Source organism: Macaca fascicularis, chromosome 13 (genome assembly GCF_037993035.2).
Source record: "Macaca fascicularis isolate 582-1 chromosome 13, T2T-MFA8v1.1".
In the NCBI taxonomy this organism is placed as follows: Eukaryota; Metazoa; Chordata; class Mammalia; order Primates; family Cercopithecidae; genus Macaca; species Macaca fascicularis.
Window position 1 is genome coordinate 37,061,375 of NC_088387.1, and position 21,109 is coordinate 37,082,483.

General features: G+C 36.6%; 1 protein-coding gene across 1 annotated transcript in view; it reads right to left on the bottom strand.

Annotated features, from left to right (window-relative positions):
• DNAH6 (dynein axonemal heavy chain 6) overlaps nucleotides 1-21,109 on the bottom strand; it is a 367,549-nt gene that overhangs the window by 282,432 nt on the left and 64,008 nt on the right. The window contains exon 5 of the mRNA XM_005575454.5: nucleotides 506-773. Within this exon, the coding sequence (XP_005575511.2) occupies nucleotides 506-773 (268 nt within the window). The remainder of the gene's footprint in view (nucleotides 1-505; nucleotides 774-21,109) is intronic.

The following is a 21,109-nucleotide window of genomic DNA, read 5'->3' on the forward strand; positions in this document are numbered from 1 at the left end:
TTTGTTTTCATGATTGCCCCGTTGTCCAAAGTAAATATTAAAAATTTTCCTACGGTATGAATCCATTGTAAAGGAAACATATGATATATTGGGAGGTACTGACCCATGAAAACAAGGCCCTGACTTATTTTGGACTATAAAGTCTAGAGTGTCTCAAAGATGAGGGGAAGTAATAGAGGTTACCAGCCTACTCTGCTCAAAATGACATATAACTTTCCTAATCAATAACAAAGGGGATCACAAATCCAAAAACTCTGAGGTGACTTCCAATCAAAAGGGACCTGTCCAACTCTCTTCTATTTTTGCATTTTGCAACCCTAGTTAAAATGTAGAAACACCTCTAGATTGCTAGACTCCTAAATGACAATACAGGATGAAAACTGGGAATTCTCTTAAGAATATAAAATATTTGATTTCAAGAACAGTCTATACCAACAGCTATAATAAATTCACACTTTCTTTTTTTGTAAGTAATTATTTTAAAATATGAATGATAAATACATACAGGATTAACAATGAACAAATTTTTTTGTAGAGATTTTCGACATCCGGTGATTTTCTTGGAGCGGACATTCTTCCTCCACACACTAAAAGCCTTCCATTTCCGGAACAGTGAAAATATGGGAATCTTAGTGAGTTCTCTGTGATATAGATATTCCTGTTCCCATCGATCAATTTCTATAAATTCAATGTCTTCATTATAAATGTGTGTTACTGCCCTTTGGCTAATAGTATAGTAGTCATTTTTATTGATGTTCTCATAACTTACAACTCTATAAACAAATAAAAATTGGGACTAATAAATAAAGTATTCAATACAAAATGAAGCAATTGCATTACTTTTTTATTCTACAGAGATAAAATATTTCTGGAAAGCAAACATTATTTAAAGTTAAAAAATTCTAACCAACTACTTTCAGATTAAATATATTACTCCAGAAAATGAGTTAAACAAGTTGGGCTTATTATAAAGATTTCACAACTGTGGCAATATGCTTGATGATTTCAGTTACATGATTTTTACATTAAAATGAATTGACTATAAATTATTAAAATTTAATAGTTCTACATTAAAACTATCTGGAGCCAAATTTTTATCTATTATTAACTCTTCAGAAACTATTCAATATTAATAGCATAAAAGAATTTTACACTATCAAGTCAGGACAGAATTAAGAGAAAGGTAAAAGTAAGGAAATATTAATTAGGTGAGATAAGAATCAAGACCAATATTATATGCCCAATTTATCACCAACAAATATTTATTATTGATAAATTGTTTAGTTCATCATATTTCTCTTTCAACTGTTGTCATGGACATTTTTCAACTGTATGAGTAACAGAAAACTGATCAAGTAAAGAAAAGAAGCAAGAACAAAGTAAAAACAGAAGAAAGGATAGGAGAAAGAAATGAAGCAATGAAAATAGGGCTGATTCTCTAAAATTGCTTAAAATAAAATTTTTCCTACAGCAAAACGATATTCTCTGTAAGTTTAGTTATAATGCTGAAATATTGAATGCAAGAAATATTCAGTAATAGAACAAGTGTGAAATATGATATAGCATCTTATTAAAATATATTTAGGAATTTAGGAAAACAACATTTTTCTAAAATGTTTCTGTTAGGAGAGCTTAGTAAAACAAGATAAAGGTTAAGGGCAAAAACAAAGCCCTAAATTATTTCTGTGTTAAAACTATGCAAAAATTATATGTACTGCAGAGAAATTAGACAGGAACACTCCAGTGAAAATCAGCTATCTTCCACATCTTTCAGTCCTTGGCTCTATATTCTGAACCTGGAGTCCACGGTCATTTTATAGTTTATTTTATTCCATCCCATCCCATCCCATCCCATCCCATCCCATCCCATCCCATCCCATTTATTTCTACTACTACTATTATTATGATTATCTTTGAGATGGAGTCTCACTCTGTTGCCCAGGATGGAATGCAGCCATGTGAACTCGGCTCACTGCAACCTCTTCCTCCCAGGTTCAAGAGATTCTCCTGCCTCAGCTTCTGGAGTAAGTGGGATTACAGGCGCCCGCCACCACGCCTGGCTAATTTTTGTATTTTCAGAGAGAGGGTTTCACCATGTTGACCAGGCTGGTCTCGAACTGCTAACCTCAAGTGATCTCCCTGCCTCAGACTCCCAAAGTGTTGGGATTACAGGCGTGAGCCACCATGTCCGGGCCACAGCCCTTTAACACAGCCGTCAGGTTATTTGCGAAATCCCTGAAACTGTTTTACGGAAAATTCATGTATATATGTATGATCAGTTTTTAAGACACTGGAACAAAATTCTATGTTTTGGGTCTGTTAATAAAAGAGTTAAGAACCACTGGTATAAATCATTTTTAGTTTTTAATTTCTATTTTCATTTTAATAAAACTGAGTAACAAAAATATTTTTTAAATTATGGCACACGGGACAAGAATGAAAGCAAACCTAAACCAAGAGCTGTTCATGTGAGTGTGCAAGGAGATATGGGGGGGCTGATGGTGCTGTGCGAAGTGGGAGAGGAATACTCCCTCCAACTTCAGGGCTGCCACAGAAAACCTTCAACCTGCTCGGCTTTTACCTGATTCCACTATCTGACTTTTTGTCTGTGTTCTAATTAACTCACCTCAGAAATGTCTGGAAAAATGCCAGGTATTGCACAGGGCTGCTGAGGAATATGGAATACATTTTACATGTTTTTCCTTTTCTCATTGTCAATAGCTAAAGATACAATTAGGGTATTCTTGGGGTGATTCTCTCAAAATGTAAAACTTCAATTTGCCACTGAAATTGTAATCAACTTCAGATGTTTCATTAACATCAGGCATCAAAGCAATTTAAAAACAAGAATAAATTGCTGACCACAGCCCTGGTGCATGTCTGGAAAACTTGCTCTGTGCAATCTATCTGCTACTGATGGCCCTTCTAGAAGATGGTAGCTGTGGTCCATGATGTTGAATTCTAACTTGGCGCTCAGTGCCACTTAGAAATTCTTTTTATTTGTATTTCTCTTCTTATCACAGAACTTCAGTCTTAAGCCCCCAAGTCTTTTCCTTCTTTACACATCTCTACTGTTCATTGAAAACTGAACACATGAGAACCCTTTCAAAGGTTGGATCATCATCATCAAAATCATCTGGGGAACTTATTAAGAATCCAGATTACTGGGTAGACTCCACCTCTGGGGACAGGGCACAGCTAAACAACATCTAAAGCAGCAGAAACCTCTGCAGACACAAACGACTCTGTCTGACAGCTTTGAAGAGAGCAGTGGATCTCCCAACACGGAGGTTGAGATCTGAGAAGGGACAGACTGTCTGCTCAAGTGGGTCCCTGACCCCTGAGTAGCCTAACTGGGAGACATCCCCCACTAGGGGCAGTCTGACACCCCACACCTCACAGGGTGGAGTACATCCCTGAGAGGAAGCCTCCAAAGCAAGAATCAGACAGGTACACTCGCTGTTCAGCAATATTCTATCTTCTGCAGCCTCTGCTGCTGACACCCAGGCAAACAGGGTCTGGAGTGGACCTCAAGCAATCTCCAACAGACCTACAGCTGAGGGTCCTGACTGTTAGAAGGAAAACTAACAAACAGGAAGGACACCTACACCAAAACCCCATCAGTACGTCACCATCATCATCAAAGACCAGAGGCAGATAAAACCACAAAGATGGGGAAAAAGCAGGGCAGAAAAGCTGGAAATTCAAAAAACAAGAGCGCATCTCCCCCAGCAAAGGAGTGCAACTCATCGCCAGCAACGGAGCAAAGCTTGACGGAGAATGACTTTGACGAGATGAGAGAAGAAGGCTTCAGTCCATCAAACTTCTCAGAGCTAAAGGAGGAATTATGTACCCAGTGCAAAGAAACTAAAAATCTTGAAAAAAAAGTGGAAGAATTGATGGCTAGAGTAATTAATGCAGAGAAGGTCATAAACGAAATGAAAGAGATGAAAACCATGACATGAGAAATACATGACAAATGCACAAGCTTCAGTAACTGACTCGATCAACTGGAAGAAAGAGTATCAGCGATTGAGGATCAAATGAACAAAATGAAGTGAGAAGAGAAACCAAAAGAAAAAAGAAGAAAAAGAAATGAACAAAGCCTGCAAGAAGTATGAGATTATGTAAAAAGACCAAATCTACGTCTGATTGGGGTGCCTGAAAGTGAGGGGGAAAATGGAACCAAACTGGAAAACACTCTTCAGGATATCATCCAGGAGAACTTCCCCAACCTAGTAGGGCAGGCCAACATTCAAATCCAGGAAATACAGAGAACGCCACAAAGATACTCCTTGAGAAGAGCAACTCCAAGACACATAATTGCCAGATTCACCAAAGTTGAAATGAAGGAAAAAATCTTAAAGGCAGCCAGAGAGAAAGGTCGGGTTACCCACAAAGGGAAGCCCGTCAGACTAACAGCAGATCTCTCGGCAGAAACTCTCCAAGCCAGAAGAGAGTGGGGGCCAATATTCAACATTCTTAAAGAAAAGAATTTTCAACCCAGAATTTCATATCCAGCCAAACTAAGTTTCATAAGTGAAGGAGAAATAAAATCCTTTACAGATAAGCAAATGCTGAGAGATTTTGTCACCACTAGGCCTGCCTTACAAGAGACCCTGAAGGAAGCACTAAACATGGAAAGGAACAACCGGTACCAGCCATTGCAAAAAAATGCCAAAATGTAAAGACCATTGAGGCTAGGAAGAAACTGCATCAACTAATGAGCAAAATAACCAGTTAATATCATAATGGCAGGATCAAGTTCACACATAACAATATTAACCTTAAATGTAAATGGACTAAATGCTCCAATTAAAAGACACAGACTGGCAAACTGGATAAAGAGTCAAGACCCATCAGTCTGCTGTATTCAGGAGACCCATCTCACATGCAGAGACATACATAGGCTCAAAATAAAGGGATGGAGGAAGAGCTACCAAGCAAATGGAGAACAAAAAAAAGCAGGGGTTGCAATACTAGTCTCTGATAAAACAGACTTTAAACCATCAAAGATCAAAAGAGACAAAGAAGGCCATTACATAATGGTAAAGGGATCAATTCAACAGGAAGAGCTAACTATCCTAAATATATATGCACCCAATACAGGAGCACCCAGATTCATAAAGCAAGTCCTTAGAGACTTACAAAGAGACTTAGACTCTCATACAATAATAATGGGAGACTTCAACACTCCACTATCAACATTAGACAGATCAACGAGACAGAAAGTTAACAAGGATATCCAGGAATTGAACTCATCTCTGCAGCAAGCAGACCTAATAGACGTCTATAGAACTCTCCACCCCAAATCAACAGAATATACATTCTTCTCAGCACCACATCGCACTTATTCCAAAATTGACCACATAATTGGAAGTAAAGCACTCCTCAGCAAATGTACAAGAACAGAAATTATAACAAACTGTCTCTCAGACCACAGTGCAATCAAACTAGAACTCAGGACTAAGAAACTCAATCAAAACCGCTCAACTACATGGAAACTGAACAACCTGCTCCTGAATGACTACTGGGTACATAACAAAATGAAGGCAGAAATAAAGATGTTCTTTGAAACCAATGAGAACAAAGACACAACATACCAGAATCTCTGGGACACATTTAAAGCAGTGTGTAGAGGGAAATTTATAGCACTAAATGCCCACAAGAGAAAGCAGGAAAGATCTAAAATTGACACTCTAACATCACAATTAAAAGAACTAGAGAAGCAAGAGCAAACGCATTCAAAAGCTAGTAGAAGGCAAGAAATAACTAAGATCAGAGCAGAACTGAAGGAGATAGAGACACAATAAACCCTCCAAAAAATCAATGAATCCAGGAGTTGGTTGTTTGAAAAGACCAACAAAATTGATAGACCGCTAGCAAGACTAATAAAGAAGAAAAGAGAGAAGAATCAAATAGATGCAATAAAAAATGATAAAGGGGATATCACCACCGACCCCACAGAAATACAAACTACCATCAGAGAATACTATAAACACCTCTACGCAAATAAACTAGAAAATCTAGAAGAAATGGATAATTTCCTGGACACTTACACTCTTCCAAGACTAAACCAGGAAGAAGTTGAATCCCTGAATAGACCAATAGCAGGCTCTGAAATTGAGGCAATAATTAATAGCCTACCAACCAAAAAAAGTCCAGGACCAGATGGATTCACAGCTGAATTCTACCAGAGGTACAAGGAGGAGCTGGTACCATTCCTTCTGAAACTATTCCAATCAATAGAAAAAGAGGGAATCCTCCCTAACTCATTTTATGAGGCCAACATCATCCTGATACCAAAGCCTGGCAGAGACACAACAAAAAAAGAGAATTTTAGACCAATATCTCTGATGAACATCGATGCAAAAATCCTCAATAAAATACTAGCAAACCGTATTCAGCAGCACATCAAAAAGCTTATCCACCATGATCAAGTGGGCTTCATCCCTGGGATGCAAGGCTGGTTCAACATATGCAAATCAATAAACATAATCCAGCATATAAACAGAACCAAAGACAAGAACCACATGATTATCTCAATAGATGCAGAAAAGGCTTTTGACAAAATTCAACAGCCCTTCATGCTAAAAACGCTCAATAAATTCGCTATTGATGCAACGTACCTCAAAATAATAAGAGCTATTTATGACAAACCCACAGCCAATATCATACTGAATGGGCAAAAACTGGAAGCATTCCCTTTGAAAACTGGCACAAGACCGGGATGCCCTCTCTCACCACTCCTATTCAACATAGTGTTGGAAGTTCTGGCTAGGGCAATCAGGCAAGAGAAAGAAATCAAGGGTATTCAGTTAGGAAAAGAAGAAGTCAAATTGTCCCTCTTTGCAGATGACATGATTGTATATTTAGAAAATCCCATTGTCTCAGCCCAAAATCTCCTTAAGCTGATGAGCAACTTCAGCAAAGTCTCAGGATACAAAATTAATGTGCAAAAATCACAAGCATTTTTATACACCAGTAACAGAGAAACAGAGAGCCAAATCATGAATGAACTTGCATTCACATTCGCTTCAAAGAGAATAAAATATCTAGAAATCCAACTTACAAGGGATGTAAAGGACCTCTTCAGGGAGAACTACAAACCACTGCTCAGTGAAATAAAAGAGGACACAAACAAATGGAAGAACATACCATGCTCATGGATAGGAAGAATCAATATCGTGAAAATGGCCATACTGCCCAAGGTAATTTATAGATTCAATGCCATCCCCATCAAGCTACCAATGAGTTTCTTCACAGAATTGGAAAAAACTGCTTTAAAGTTCATATGGAACCAAAAAAGAGCCCACATCTCTAAGACAATCCTAAGTCAAAAGAACAAAGCTGGAGGCATCACGCTACCTGACTTCAAACTATACTACAAGGCTACAGTAACCAAAACAGCATGATACTGGTACCAAAACAGAGATATAGACCAATGGAACAGAACAGAGTCCTCAGAAATAATACCACACATCTACAGCCATCTGATCTTTGACAAACCTGAGAGAAACAAGAAATGGGGAAAGGATTCCCTATTTAATAAATGGTGCTGGGAAAATTGGCTAGCCATAAGTAGAAAGCTGAAACTGGATGCTTTCCTTACTTCCTATATGAAAATAATTCAAGATGGATTAGAGACTTAAATGTTAGACCTAATACCATAAAAACCCTAGAGGAAAACCTAGGTAGTACCATTCAGGACATAGGCATGGGCAAAGACTTCATGTCTAAAACACCAAAAGCAATGGCAGCAAAAGCCAAAATTGACAAATGGGATCTAATTAAACTAAAGAGCTTCTGCACAGCAAAAGAAACTACCATCAGAGTGAACAGGCAACCTACAGAATGGGAGAAAATTTTTGCAATCTACTCATCTGACAAAGGGCTAATATCCAGAACCTACAAAGAACTCAAACAAATTTACAAGAAAAAAAGAAACAACCCCATCAAATAGTGGGCAAAGGATATGAACAGACATTTCTCAAAAGAAGACATTCATACAGCCAACAGACACATGAAAAAATGCTCATCATCACTGGCCATCAGAGAAATGCAAATCAAAACCACAATGAGATACCATCTCACACCAGTTAGAATGGCAATCATTAAAAAGTCAGGAAACAACAGGTGCTGGAGAGGATGTGGAGAAATAGGAACACTTTTACACTGTTGGTGGGATTGTAAACTAGTTCAACCATTACGGAAAACAGTATGGCGATTCCTCAAGGATCTAGAACTAGATGTACCATATGACCCAGCCATCCCATTACTGGGTATATACCCAAAGGATTATAAATCATGCTGCTATAAAGACACAGGCACACGTATGTTTATTGCGGCACTATTCACAATAGCAAAGACTTGGAATCAACCCAAATGTCCATCAGTGACAGACTGGATTAAGAAAATGTGGCACATATACACCATGGAATACTATGCAGCCATCAAAAAGGATGAGTTTGTGTCCTTTGTAGGGACATGGATGCAGCTGGAAACCATCATTCTTAGCAAACTATCACAAGAACAGAAAACCAAACACCGCATGTTCTCACTCATAGGTGGGAACTGAACGATGAGATCACTTGGACTTGGGAAGGGGAACATCACACACCGGGGCCTATCATGGGGAGGGGGTTGGGGGGAGGGATTGCATTGGAAGTTATACCTGATGTAAATGACGAGATGATGGGTGCTGATGAGTTGATGGGTGCAGCACAGCAACATGGCACAAGTATACATATGTAACAAACCTGCACGTTATGCACATGTACCCTAGAACTTAAAGTATAAAAAAAAAAAAAAAAGAATCCAGATTTCTGAGTCCAACGCAGAATCAGAATCTTTATGTATTCCAAGACTCAAGGATAGGGAGATGCCTGGGTGACTGCAATACACAATAATGTTTGTGCACCACCAAACTTTATTTCAAAACAAATAACCAAAAAAAATGTGAAGACAAGGCAAGCTCCCTCTCATATCTTCACTTGAAGTTCAACATACCATGTTTTTTCCCCCTGATTGTTTCTCTCATGCTTTCCTCCAAATGGAGATGGAGAGGTTTCACCTCGCTTTTCTCTAACTCTCCCTAGTCTTTTTGTTTCTTTTCCTCCACATCTAAAAGTGTGCAGAATGCCCCTTTAGCATATAGAAAATCTTTTCTTGACCCTTCCACCTACTTAACTAAAATCCCACACTTTTCTTCTTCTTTTAAGTTTCCTTTATAATGGTGTGTGTCAATGGCCACATCCACCTTATCCATTCCTTCTTAGAGTTCCTGAAAAACAGTTTTGTTTCCTGCTACTCTAATGGAATTATTTTTCCAAAGATCAACAGGGACTTCCTTCAAGCCCAATCCAGTCGGTAGGTAGAAGGGGCCACAGGGTCAGGAAAAGATTTGCATAAAAGAGAGTGTATGCACATTTCTCTGTGATCTTATTCTTAGACTTTCCAGTTCATTACTGAGAGGTCATGTCCCAGATCTACTCCTTGGACTGGCGTGTTTTGCCCTACATGCTCTGCCTAAAGTGTTTATCCATTTCAGGAGTTGAACCACAACTCCTATGATGATGACTGCCCCCTCAGCATTTCTTAGCACTCAGGATCAAACTTCAGTTGCCTCCTACAGAGTGGTTTTGGATGTTTGTTCCACTAAGACCTTTCTTTGAGGAGATAATCAGAAAAAGTAGGCTTCCTTTAAGAAACAAAAAGAAAACTTTTTAAAAATTCAAGTGTTATGTTATAAAATTCCTACTTTTCAGATAAAGAAGATGACTTTAGGATCTAGTTAACTAGAGATCCTTGGATAGCTAACTAATTAGATTGAAATGGACGTCTCAAATAAAATTATATTTAACTATGCTCTACTATCTCATAATTGGAAAAAATATATGTACTGCTTTTTTGCTGTTCAGCGAAGATCAAAGGGTCCCTTGTCAAATTATTTTACAGTAGAACCTGTCTGTATCCATCTTAAATGAAACTTAGACTTCAAGACTTCTATTAATTTCTAAAAGTATGTGTGTTTCATTTGAGATAACCATACGAACTTAGAGAATTTTGGGGCCCTTGTGGTGTAGGTCAATCATTGTCCTATTATTATTATTCATTTCAGATATAACTCAAAGTGAACCTACTTTGGGGCTTAGAACCCCTCTGGGGTTTAAAAAATTTTTTCTCCTCCTGAAATCAATTCATTGACTTCCAAAACAATAAAACCTCAATGTGATGTTATTTCAAATAGCAGTTCCATCTGTTATACACTGCAGTGATTGGAAATGCTTCTACTCATCCTTAAACCAATCTACCAGACTAATATTGCAGAAACATGGTTTGCCTCATGTGACTGTTGTGCTCAAGAACCTTGAATAGCCTCTTATTGCTCCTGTCATTAAATCCAAGTTATTCTCCCAGGTATTTGTGGCACTCTCTTCCTGTTTCACATTAGTTCCTTCTCTGTCCACACAAATCATCCTCTTTAGTTAGGCTGATTTCTTCATCATATTCATCTTAGGCCATGCTTGAATGCATACATCTGTCTTTGTTCCCTGTTACCTCCTGCTTCTTTCAAATTTCTGATTTCTACAAGAAAGAGAGTTATTCCTTACCTGCTTTAAGGCTGAATTAGATAAGCTCCTGTGGCCCTATACAACTCTAAGTTGTCTATTTTCATTATTACATGGTTTTAAGTATTATGATTTGGGTGTATTCATTGAATAAAGGTAAGCAAGCAAGTGCCTGGGAAGAAACAGGCCACTTCCTGAGTTCTGCATTTATCAAATTCAATCTGTTTGATGATGGTCCTTGCCATGACTCAATGTGAGACTAGGTCTAACCTAGCCAGGGGAAGAGAAATGCTTGCTTTATTTCTGGTTTGATTAACCAAAGATGGCAAAATATCTGGTAAAGAACTCCTTTCTACCTGGAAAATTAAACAAAAGCAAAACTAAGAGGAAACTTCCAAGTTTCATCACTAGGAGAATGCTTTAGGGTCAATGTTTCTCAATGTATGGTCCTTGGAAGAGCAGCATGAGCACTATGTGGGAATTGCACATTCTCAGGCTCCACCCTAGGCCTGTTAAATCATCTAGGGGTTTAACTATCTGTGTTTTAGCAAGTCTTTGAAGGCTTGAGAAAAGGTGCTCTAGGTCCATGAGGCATAACTGTGATTGAATCTTAGAATCAACTGGCAAGTTTTAAAGAAAAGCTGTTGCTCAGGCTCCACCACAGACTGATCAGATAAATCATAAGTAACTGGAAGTAGAGCCTGGGTGATTCTATTGAGCAGCTAAGGCTAAGAGCTATTGCTCTAGGTTCTTCAGATTTTTGTATGAAATGAAACCATCATTCACTAAATCACCATAGCTCCAGAGCAGTGCCAGGATGTGTGTGCATGTATGTTTGTGTGTGCATGTTTGAAGAAAGGGTAGGGAGACAATCTGGAGTCTAGATCTAACCAATGCTTGGCTTTTACTAGTATTGGGGAAAAAATAGATCTAATGTAAACCAGGGAAGAGAAATGCTTGTTTTATTTCTGGTTTGATTAACCAGAAGGAGGGTTTTTGCTTATTCCAAATGAAAATCCAAAGTGTTTCCACTTGCTGACTCAAATTTGACTTAAAAGATTTAAATGTCTTCATAGATTAGCCTAAGAAAACTGCCATTGTGTTAGACAACCTGGTGAGGTTTTTTTGATAATATGGCTTCAAAATGATCTGTTCATTATTACATAATATATATACCTCATTCTAAAGTTTTAAAAAAATAATTAGAATTTCACACATAAACTAGAATGCCTCTACTTCAGAAGGTTTTAAGCTGGCATCTGTGTTTTCTGTTCTTGGCCACTAAATAGTAATATAATTCAAAGGATAAAATAGCTCTAGTGTGAAATTTTAAAAGCTGCCTAAAAAGTACTTTTAACAAGTTTAAAAACAACCAGAGAACAAAACTAGTTGTTTAGAAGGAACATGTCTTGAGCTTAGAGTAGAAGTTGATATAGTTCTAATATCTCAAGTCATGTACCTGTGTTTCAAAGATTCTAATCAGAATCCTAATCCTAACTACTGACTTAACAAAGTTTCTCAAATTTACATGATCACAGGGCACATCTGTTAACCACCTATCAATTAGAATCATTTACGTCTAATGTACTTGGAAAGACACACTGGGAAACACTGAGGTATAGGAGACATGGTGTCCTGTTTTAGGCATTCTGTGGACCCAAAAGATGCTCAGATTTTGGGGAAGGCTCTGCCATACAATCTGAACTATCTGTTATATTTTAATAGCTTTAAACTTGACATTGCACAGAGAATGAAATCATAGAATTGAAAGATGGGAGCATCAGACATTACTCTGAATTTCCTACCTTCAAATCACAAAACAATATCAAATAGAAAGGTCGTTAATCTATACCTCAATTTTCTTATCTTTCCACTATAGATAATGCCATTCTAATAGGATGTTTATGAGGAAGAAAGAAGACTAATGTACTGAAAGCACTTGGCACAATGCCTAACACAGTGTGTGTGACACAAATGCAGGAGTAGTTGTCATTATGAGGATGAGTATATTAAGTGGCGTGCATGAGGACTTGGGTTCTAAAATCCAAATAATCTGAATCTCAGCTCCATGACTCACTAGCTATGTGAACTTAACTCTGCGATTTTCATCATTTGTAAAATGGGTATATCAATCCCACCTACCTTAAGAGTTGCTGTAGAGATTAAATGAGCTAATACATATAAAACATTTAGAACAAGATTTGGCATACACTATAGTTGGTGTTAATACTATCATGTGGCAGTACTCACCCATTAACATCGTAAAGACTTAGTACCCCACTATGCCTTATAAAAGCACCCACAGTTCCTTACCAACGTAAGTTTGTATTTCAAAGGCCAAAACAAAAAACAGCAAAATGTTAATTTATATAATTGAAATAACGGTGAGGTGAAGGGTTACATAGATATGAAAAACATCTATCATCTACTAGGGAGAAAATTATCTAATATCAACAGTGGGTCCTTTTATACTAGCCTGAAAAAGAAATACTTTAATATGCCTCACCAGGGGTCTTCTTAGATCCAAATAAATGTTAAAACTCACAAGACTGTCATATACTTCTTTTTGGCATTCATCTACTCAGAAAAATCTGGGACAGGAACCACTTATTGCCATCAGGGCAGCATCAGACGTTACTTCCCCATTGGAGTCCTTGCAGCAGTCTAATAGCCACCTGGGAGCTATCTTCTCCCTAGGTGTCAACTCAGATGCAAAAAGATGAGATCCACATTCAGTGGATATGAAAGCCACTCTGGCCTAAAAGCCTTATTACTCACAGGAGCCAACATCTCTTGCAATAACCCCATAAGCACAGATTTCAGCGTTCCTCCAGGGCACATGCTCAGAAAAAAAAAATAATCTGAATTATGAGAAGTCAAAAGTTATGACTCCCCATAAGGTATTTATAATTCTTTCTTAGTTCCTCCCAATGCAGCTATAATTTACTAATTGATGTCATTTTTATCATAAGCAATGTTGCCTATAAACAATCAACATTTTACTCTTTTTAGGTTGTCAGGGGCACAGAGCTGTGGGGTTAGCCAAAGGTCAGATTCTCATGCAGGAGAAAATCATTCTACAATCCTCTAGAACAATGCTTCTCAAACTTTGAATGTTATAAAATCCATGCAATGATAACATTTTATAAGGCACACGGATATAAACTGCAGGGGCTTGGTGAAGACATTAATTACAATTTCTTTATATAGTATGACTAAACACAATGCACATAATATGTGGGATTATATAATTTTTAATTTGGGACATAATTATCCCAAATTAGGGATATAATATTTAATTTGATAAAACTTCCAATTATGTCTAGCTCATTAGCAACCACAGCTGTGACCATAACTTTTTTGAAGTAGCTACCTCATGTCTAATCAAGACATGATGAATGATCTGTCCAAGTTCTTGATAGTCACCACTCCTAAGAAACTTTGTAAAAGTAGCAGGCAGCAAATGGCAGAAGATGATTTATTTATTGTTTTGTCTCTAATATATAAAAACTCCCTTTTCCACTAGCCAAAATTTGGATAACTTGTTCTCTTGAAATTATTCACCAAAAGTACCACCATTCTTTAACTCTAACAGTTGTTACTTGTCTTTCTTTGATGCAGTGTTGACATTTCCTGTAATAATTTTTAGAAACAATGGTGAAGATTTCTCTCAAACACAGATAGATGTTATTCTATTTGACTTAATAATCTTTCTTTAGGTTCAAGTCCGCAACTAAAAAATCATGAGAACCATTTTAAACATTACATTTCCCAAGTTGAATTTTTGCTGTCAATTCCTAATTTTTGTCAGTAAGTGTTATATTTCCTGGCAGCTGCTATAATTTTTCAGTTAAGCTATTCAGGTGGTCAAATGTCAATTAAGCAACCCAGGTGTGTAGCCAAGAACTAACCTTTACTAAATCTGCAAAGTTGAATCACTTGCAAAATACTTCCCAATTCTTGATAAAACTCATCCTTTGGATTGCCAATGCACTTAACTATGAAACAACAAAAAATAGTATTCTGTTCTCATTTTTTTTGTAGAAAGCTAAAAACAAATGGTTATGTGGTTGATAGCTTGGATTTTATCATAGACATCATTTTGACAATATTTTAAAATTCGTAATTCATAATTTTAGGAAACCATTTACATATGGAAGTCCCTCTGCAAATAAAATATTACTTGAATATCAGTGTTATCAGAGTAAACCTTGGTTGTAACAAACATTTTTAAGAAGTATTTTCATAATATCTCATTTGCCTTGAATATTTAATCCCCAGAGATTTTTTTTTCTTCTTTCTAAACAAAGTTATTCCAGACATTTCACCTCAGAGACTCTAAATAGTGCTGTCTAGCAGTTACTAATGTCTATAGATTCATCAATATGCAATTAAATATTGCAATAAAACTTTAATAATGTCTTGGATTATGATTATCTATATCATCTAATATGTTGGTCTACTAATAATGTTATTGATTTTTTTTTCTTGCTTTTCTGGTTCCAAGTAGTATAAAAAACTTCCACACAAGCTGGTAAAATCACAATTCTACAATAGTGATTCATTCTGATGTTAGATATTATGTGTTCTTGCACTCCTAGCTTCTTGAGCTTCTTTAGTTGATACTAATCTAAAAACAGAAATTCGTTTCATATTTTGTTCTCGTAATGCTTTTAAAAGTTCAAACCCTTTTCTGGGTGGGGTGGATATTTCTGATAAAGTGTTGAAATAACTTGTTTGACACCACTGATTAATCTGGTAACATTTTTATACAAATAAGATATTTAGGCAAAAGGACAGGTCTATTACTGTAGTTTACAAATCTAAGTTTGAGATAAGCTTAATTATGCTGCCTAATTTCTCATCTCTTTTGACTGCTGTGTTTGCCATATAGATCTGATAGTTTTCTAGCTTTAACAGAAAATTTTCCTTATAAATGAGCAAAAAGATAAATATCTGTCAAAATTAAATCCATATTACCATAAAGCATTTAAGAGAATTGTAGACCTTAACATCAGCAAATGATTTAAAATGTTTTAAAAATTCAAGGATGTGGTAAGAAAATATAAAGTATTGGTATATAGGTTTCATTAATTTAAGACGTAAAAGTATAAATTTTTTTAAAAAATAAACATTACTTACATTCATATAGGATCAAAAACATCTTTGAAAATTACAAAAGCCTACAGTGCTCTTTACCAAGATAATTTTATTAGAATATGTTTTCTAATAAAGAAATGTTATTTCTAATGTTTAATATGTTATTCTATTCGACTTAATAATCTTTCTTTAGGTTCAAATCCACAACAGTGTCTAAAAAATCATGAGAACCATTTTAAACATTTCATTTCCCAAGTTGAATTTGAAAATTCAGCTTTGAAAAACAATTTTTTTAAGTTTTAAAAACAATTCATTATGAAATTCAATTAAACTTCAGATTTTTCCCAGTTGGTAACATCAAAAACGAAACAAGAGGAAAAGAGGAAAGAAAGGACAGAAAAAATAATCAGGCCGGGCGCAGTGGCTCAAGCCTGTAATCCCAGCACTTTGGGAGGCCGAGGCGGGTGGATCACGAGGTCAGGAGATCGCGACCATCCTGGCTAACATGGTGAAACCCCGTCTCTACTAAAAATACAAAAAACTAGCCGGGGGAGGTGGCGGGCGCCTGTAGTCCCAGCTACTCAGGAGGCTGAGGCAGAAGAATGGCGTGAACCCGGGAGGCGGAGCTTGCAGTGAGCCGAGATCGCGCCACTGTACTCCAGCCTGGGTGACACAGCCAGACTCCGTCTCAAAAAAAAAAAAAAAAAAAAAAAAGAAAAGAAAAAATAATCAGAAACATCCAATTGCTTATTTTTTTAGGAACACCTAATGTTGTGTCAATAGGAAAACAAAAAAAAAGCAAATGAAATTAAAAAAAACTGAACAAGGATTTGTGTTTCTCACATACACAAAACAAAGAGTTTTGCTGATAAACTGAGTTTGTCTTAGAAACCTAAAGGAAGTGTCTACAGTAACAATCAAACTCAGTGGGATGGTTCAACAGGAAGGTGGCAGAGGCTGTGTTGTGTTCCCACTACAGAGCTGCTCTCTGGCAGAGGGGGCTACACAGTCTTACTCATGGAAATATTTTCTGAATTCAGGAAGTTTAACAAAGTAATCATACAAATATTAGAAAAACAAAATTTCACCCTTGGTAAATTTCTGAGTGATTGCGTCTTTTTTAAAAAATTAGTTTTTACCACCATAAACAACTAGGGCACACCGGAAGTCACTTGGTTGGCTGCCGTTCTCATCTTGGGAAGCTTTGCTTTATAGCTGTGTTTAACACTTAGCATCTGGAACCACTGACTGGGCATTTGATACTCACTCAGACCATCAGTTTTATGTAAATTTTGGGAAGGTCTCATTGCAAATTTTAAAATAATAAATATAAGCCATAATTTTAAAAAATTAATAACAAGTTTCTCTTTAGCCACCTGAATGACGGGTAGTGTGAGCCACAGATGAGGGTTCACACACAGCTAGTTCCTTTTCCCCGTTGTGATTTTTTAAAAAAATTAAAAGATGTTAACAACCTTAGTTCTTTGGAAATGAGACCATGTAACTAGAACTTCTGTCACATAGTTCTGGACCTCTAGACAATCTATGGATCCAGAATTTCTGATGATTTCACTGGAGTCTGCTTTTAGCACTAAATCAGATGGTAAGCCAACAAGTACATTATGCTATAAAGCTGCAAGGCTGGGTGTTTCAATTTAGAAAATGGAAGCAAACAAATTCTTATCAGCTCTTTGGTGAAATTTGGATTGGAAATATCTCCTCAGGTTTTTGAGTTTAAATGTGATTTTTATTTTCCTCCAACTAGTAAAATCATAAGAGGCTGGAAAGAGCCAAATCTGTCCTAAGGTACATTTGTCATATACACTAGAATTCAGTCAGCCCAAAATCCCAGTGTTGTATTCTTATCTTCAAAATATTTTGGCACCAACGTGATAGGTTATCTACTCAAAATATTAAACATATCTCTAAGACATGACCCTTGAGCAAGCCCCCTAAAATCATAGAAATGGTCTTCATTAGTATTATTAGTTTCACAAAATGTTTTAAATCTTACTCTTCATTTCCTGCATATTTCATGATCGAAATAAAATCTTTTACTTGCTATTGCACTGTATGACCATGGAAAAGTGCACAGTTAGTATCCTTGATTTGAGGAGATCTACAATTTTCACTCTCTGTCAATGCTAAGTCAAAAATGAGAGGTTTACTGTTGTATGTGAATGTTGTCTCCGAGCAGGGCAAACCTTTCTTGCTAAGTGCTCAGACACTACTGATTCCTACATGCCTTTTGCAGTCTAAATCCCTGCTCACAACTAAATGAAAAAACTCTTCTTTTTTTTTTTTTTTTAATTTATTTATTATTATTATACTTTAAGTTGTAGGGTACATGTGCATAATGTGCAGGTTTGTTACATATGTATACTTGTGCCATGTTGGTGTGCTGCACCCATCAACTCATCATTTACATCAGGTATAACTCCCAATGTAATCCCTCCCCCCTCCCCCCTCCCCATGATAGGCCCCGGTGTGTGATGTTCCCCTTCCTGAGTCCAAGTGATCTCATTGTTCAGTTCCCACCTATGAGTGAGAACATGCGGTGTTTGGTTTTCTGTTCTTGTGATAGTTTGCTAAGAATGATGGTTTCCAGCTGCATCCATGTCCCTACAAAGGACACAAACTCATCCTTTTTGATGGCTGCATAGTATTCCATGGTGTATATGTGCCACATTTTCTTAATCCAGTCTGTCACTGATGGACATTTGGGTTGATTCCAAGTCTTTGCTATTGTGAATAGTGCTTCAATAAACATATGTGTGCCTGTGTCTTTATAGCAGCATAATTTATAATCCTTTGGGTATATACCCAGTAATGGGATGGCTGGGTCATATGGTACATCTAGTTCTAGATCTTTGAGGAATCGCCATACTGTTTTCCGTAATGGTTGAACTAGTTTACAATCCCACCAACAGTGTAAAAGTGTTCCTATTTCTCCACATCCTCTCCAGCACCTGTTGTTTCCTGACTTTTTAATGATTGCCATTCTAACTGGTGTGAGATGGTATCTCATTGTGGTTTTGATTTGCATTTCTCTGATGGCCAGTGATGATGAGCATTTTTTCATGTGTCTGTTGGCTGTATGCATATCTTCTTTTGAGAAATGTCTGTTCATATCCTTTGCCCACTTTTTGATAGGGTTGTTTGTTTTTTTTCTTGTAAATTTGTTTGAGTTCTTTGTAGGTTCTCGATATTAGCCCTTTGTCAGATGAGTAGATTGCAAAAATTTTCTCCCGTTCTGTAGGTTGCCTGTTCACTCTGATAGTAGCATGCTCATGGATACGAAGAATCAATATCGTGAAAATGGCCATACTGCCCAAGGTAATTTATAGATTCAATGCCATCCCCATCAAGCTACCAATGAGTTTCTTCACAGAATTGGAAAAAACTGCTTTAAAGTTCATATGGAACCAAAAAAGAGCCCGCATCTCCAAGACAATCCTAAGTCAAAAGAACAAAGCTGGAGGCATCACGCTACCTGACTTCAAACTATACTACAAGGCTACAGTAACCAAAACAGCATGGTACTGGTACCAAAACAGAGATATAGACCAATGGAACAGAACAGAGTCCTCAGAAATAATACCACACATCTACGGCCATCTGATCTTTGACAAACCTGAGAGAAACAAGAAATGGGGAAAGGATTCCCTGTTTAATAAATGGTGCTGGGAAAATTGGCTAGCCATAAGTAGAAAGCTGAAACTGGATCCTTTCCTTAATCCTTATACGAAAATTAATTCAAGATGGATTAGAGACTTAAATGTTAGACCTAATACCATAAAAATCCTAGAGGAAAACCTAGGTAGTACCATTCAGGACATAGGCATGGGCAAAGACTTCATGTCTAAAACACCAAAAGCAACAGCAGCAAAAGCCAAAATTGACAAATGGGATCTCATTAAACTAAAGAGCTTCTGCATAGCAAAAACTCTTCTAAAGCACAGGTTTTTAGTGATAACTGGAAAAAAATTGTCAAGCATATTTTTCTCATATGTGTACTGTATTTATGGCAAACACTGATATCTGCATTGCACATTTGTGATTAAAGCAAAATACCTGTCAGCACACTTTATAGTGATGTGCATAGAGTTAGTTAATAAGCGAATTTTGCAAATAACTTATAACTTATTCTATTTTCTCTCTAAGCATACCTTGCCATAGGTGCTTCAGCAATAGCATAACATATTGTTTCAAAAACATTTTTGCTATAAGAAGTGCAACTTTAAATGATTTCTATAGTTTACATCTCAATTTCACCTTTACTCAGTTCTATACTGAGAAGTATTATTTTGCATTTTGTTCGCATATTTTTCTTGAAAAAAGTCAATAGACTTATCAGAGAGACAGATTATTGCTCTAGACTGAAAGATTATAAAAAAATGCTTCCACAGCTTCACCACATTTGTTGGGTAGTGAAGACATTCTTCAACAGCAAACTCACAGCCTTATAGTTATTTTATCACATTACTTTTCAAAGGAGTTTGGTATAACATGACCTCATCTTGTTGACACAGTATATACTATGTTTAACTTCCAGTTTAGCTGCTGCCAACTCCATAGCATCCAAATAATTGTCTTTACTCACAAGGTTTATGATATTTCAAGTTCAAGTTAGGGAGGAAAATTTAACATCAAACCCTAAAATGCAATAATGATAACAAACCATGATTCCAAAATATCTTTTCAAATAAGACCTTACATATTACTATTAAGCGTCACTTCTGTGAGTTCAAAAAGCATAAAACATCAACTCAATTTCCCTAGTAGAAGTGCTCATTAGTCTACAAATAAATCTCAGAACTGAACAAAAGCAGTTTTCAGTCTCCTCTTCAATACTTTAGCTTGTGCTGGTAAGTAGATGAGAATCAGTTCTACATGGGGCAAAATTTGGCTCTTCTCACAGTGGAAAATGAACATCACAAATAGCACCCTTTGATATCTGGGTTATTAGATGATTTTTTTTTCCTGAAAACTATGAAAATATTTTTCACATATGAATCAAGAATTATGTTTTAAAATCACCAAATAACCCACTTTCCATCAGTTTCCACTTAAGATCTACAAGTTCTTCACCAAAAACTTACAAAGAACTATAAAAGGGAGTAAAGTAGTCGTAGGAATGACAATACCATTAAGGGTTTTTTTTTTAATTGAAGGGATTTAAATTACATTATATGTTAATTCTTCCATCTTAAAAAAAATGAATTATCTCATGTTGGAAAAAGTCTTTTTTTTACCCCAATTCTCCTTCGTCTACCATCTCTTCTCCTTTTGACATCCCAAAATTAATGTATCCGAACCCAAACAAGTATTTTTCCCTGATGATTCTGCTCCATTCAGTCTTCTATGCCTCAGCTGTAAAAGGAAAATAAATCTTGGGGCCCCAAAATCACTAAACTAAAGGTAAAAGTCAGGCTGGG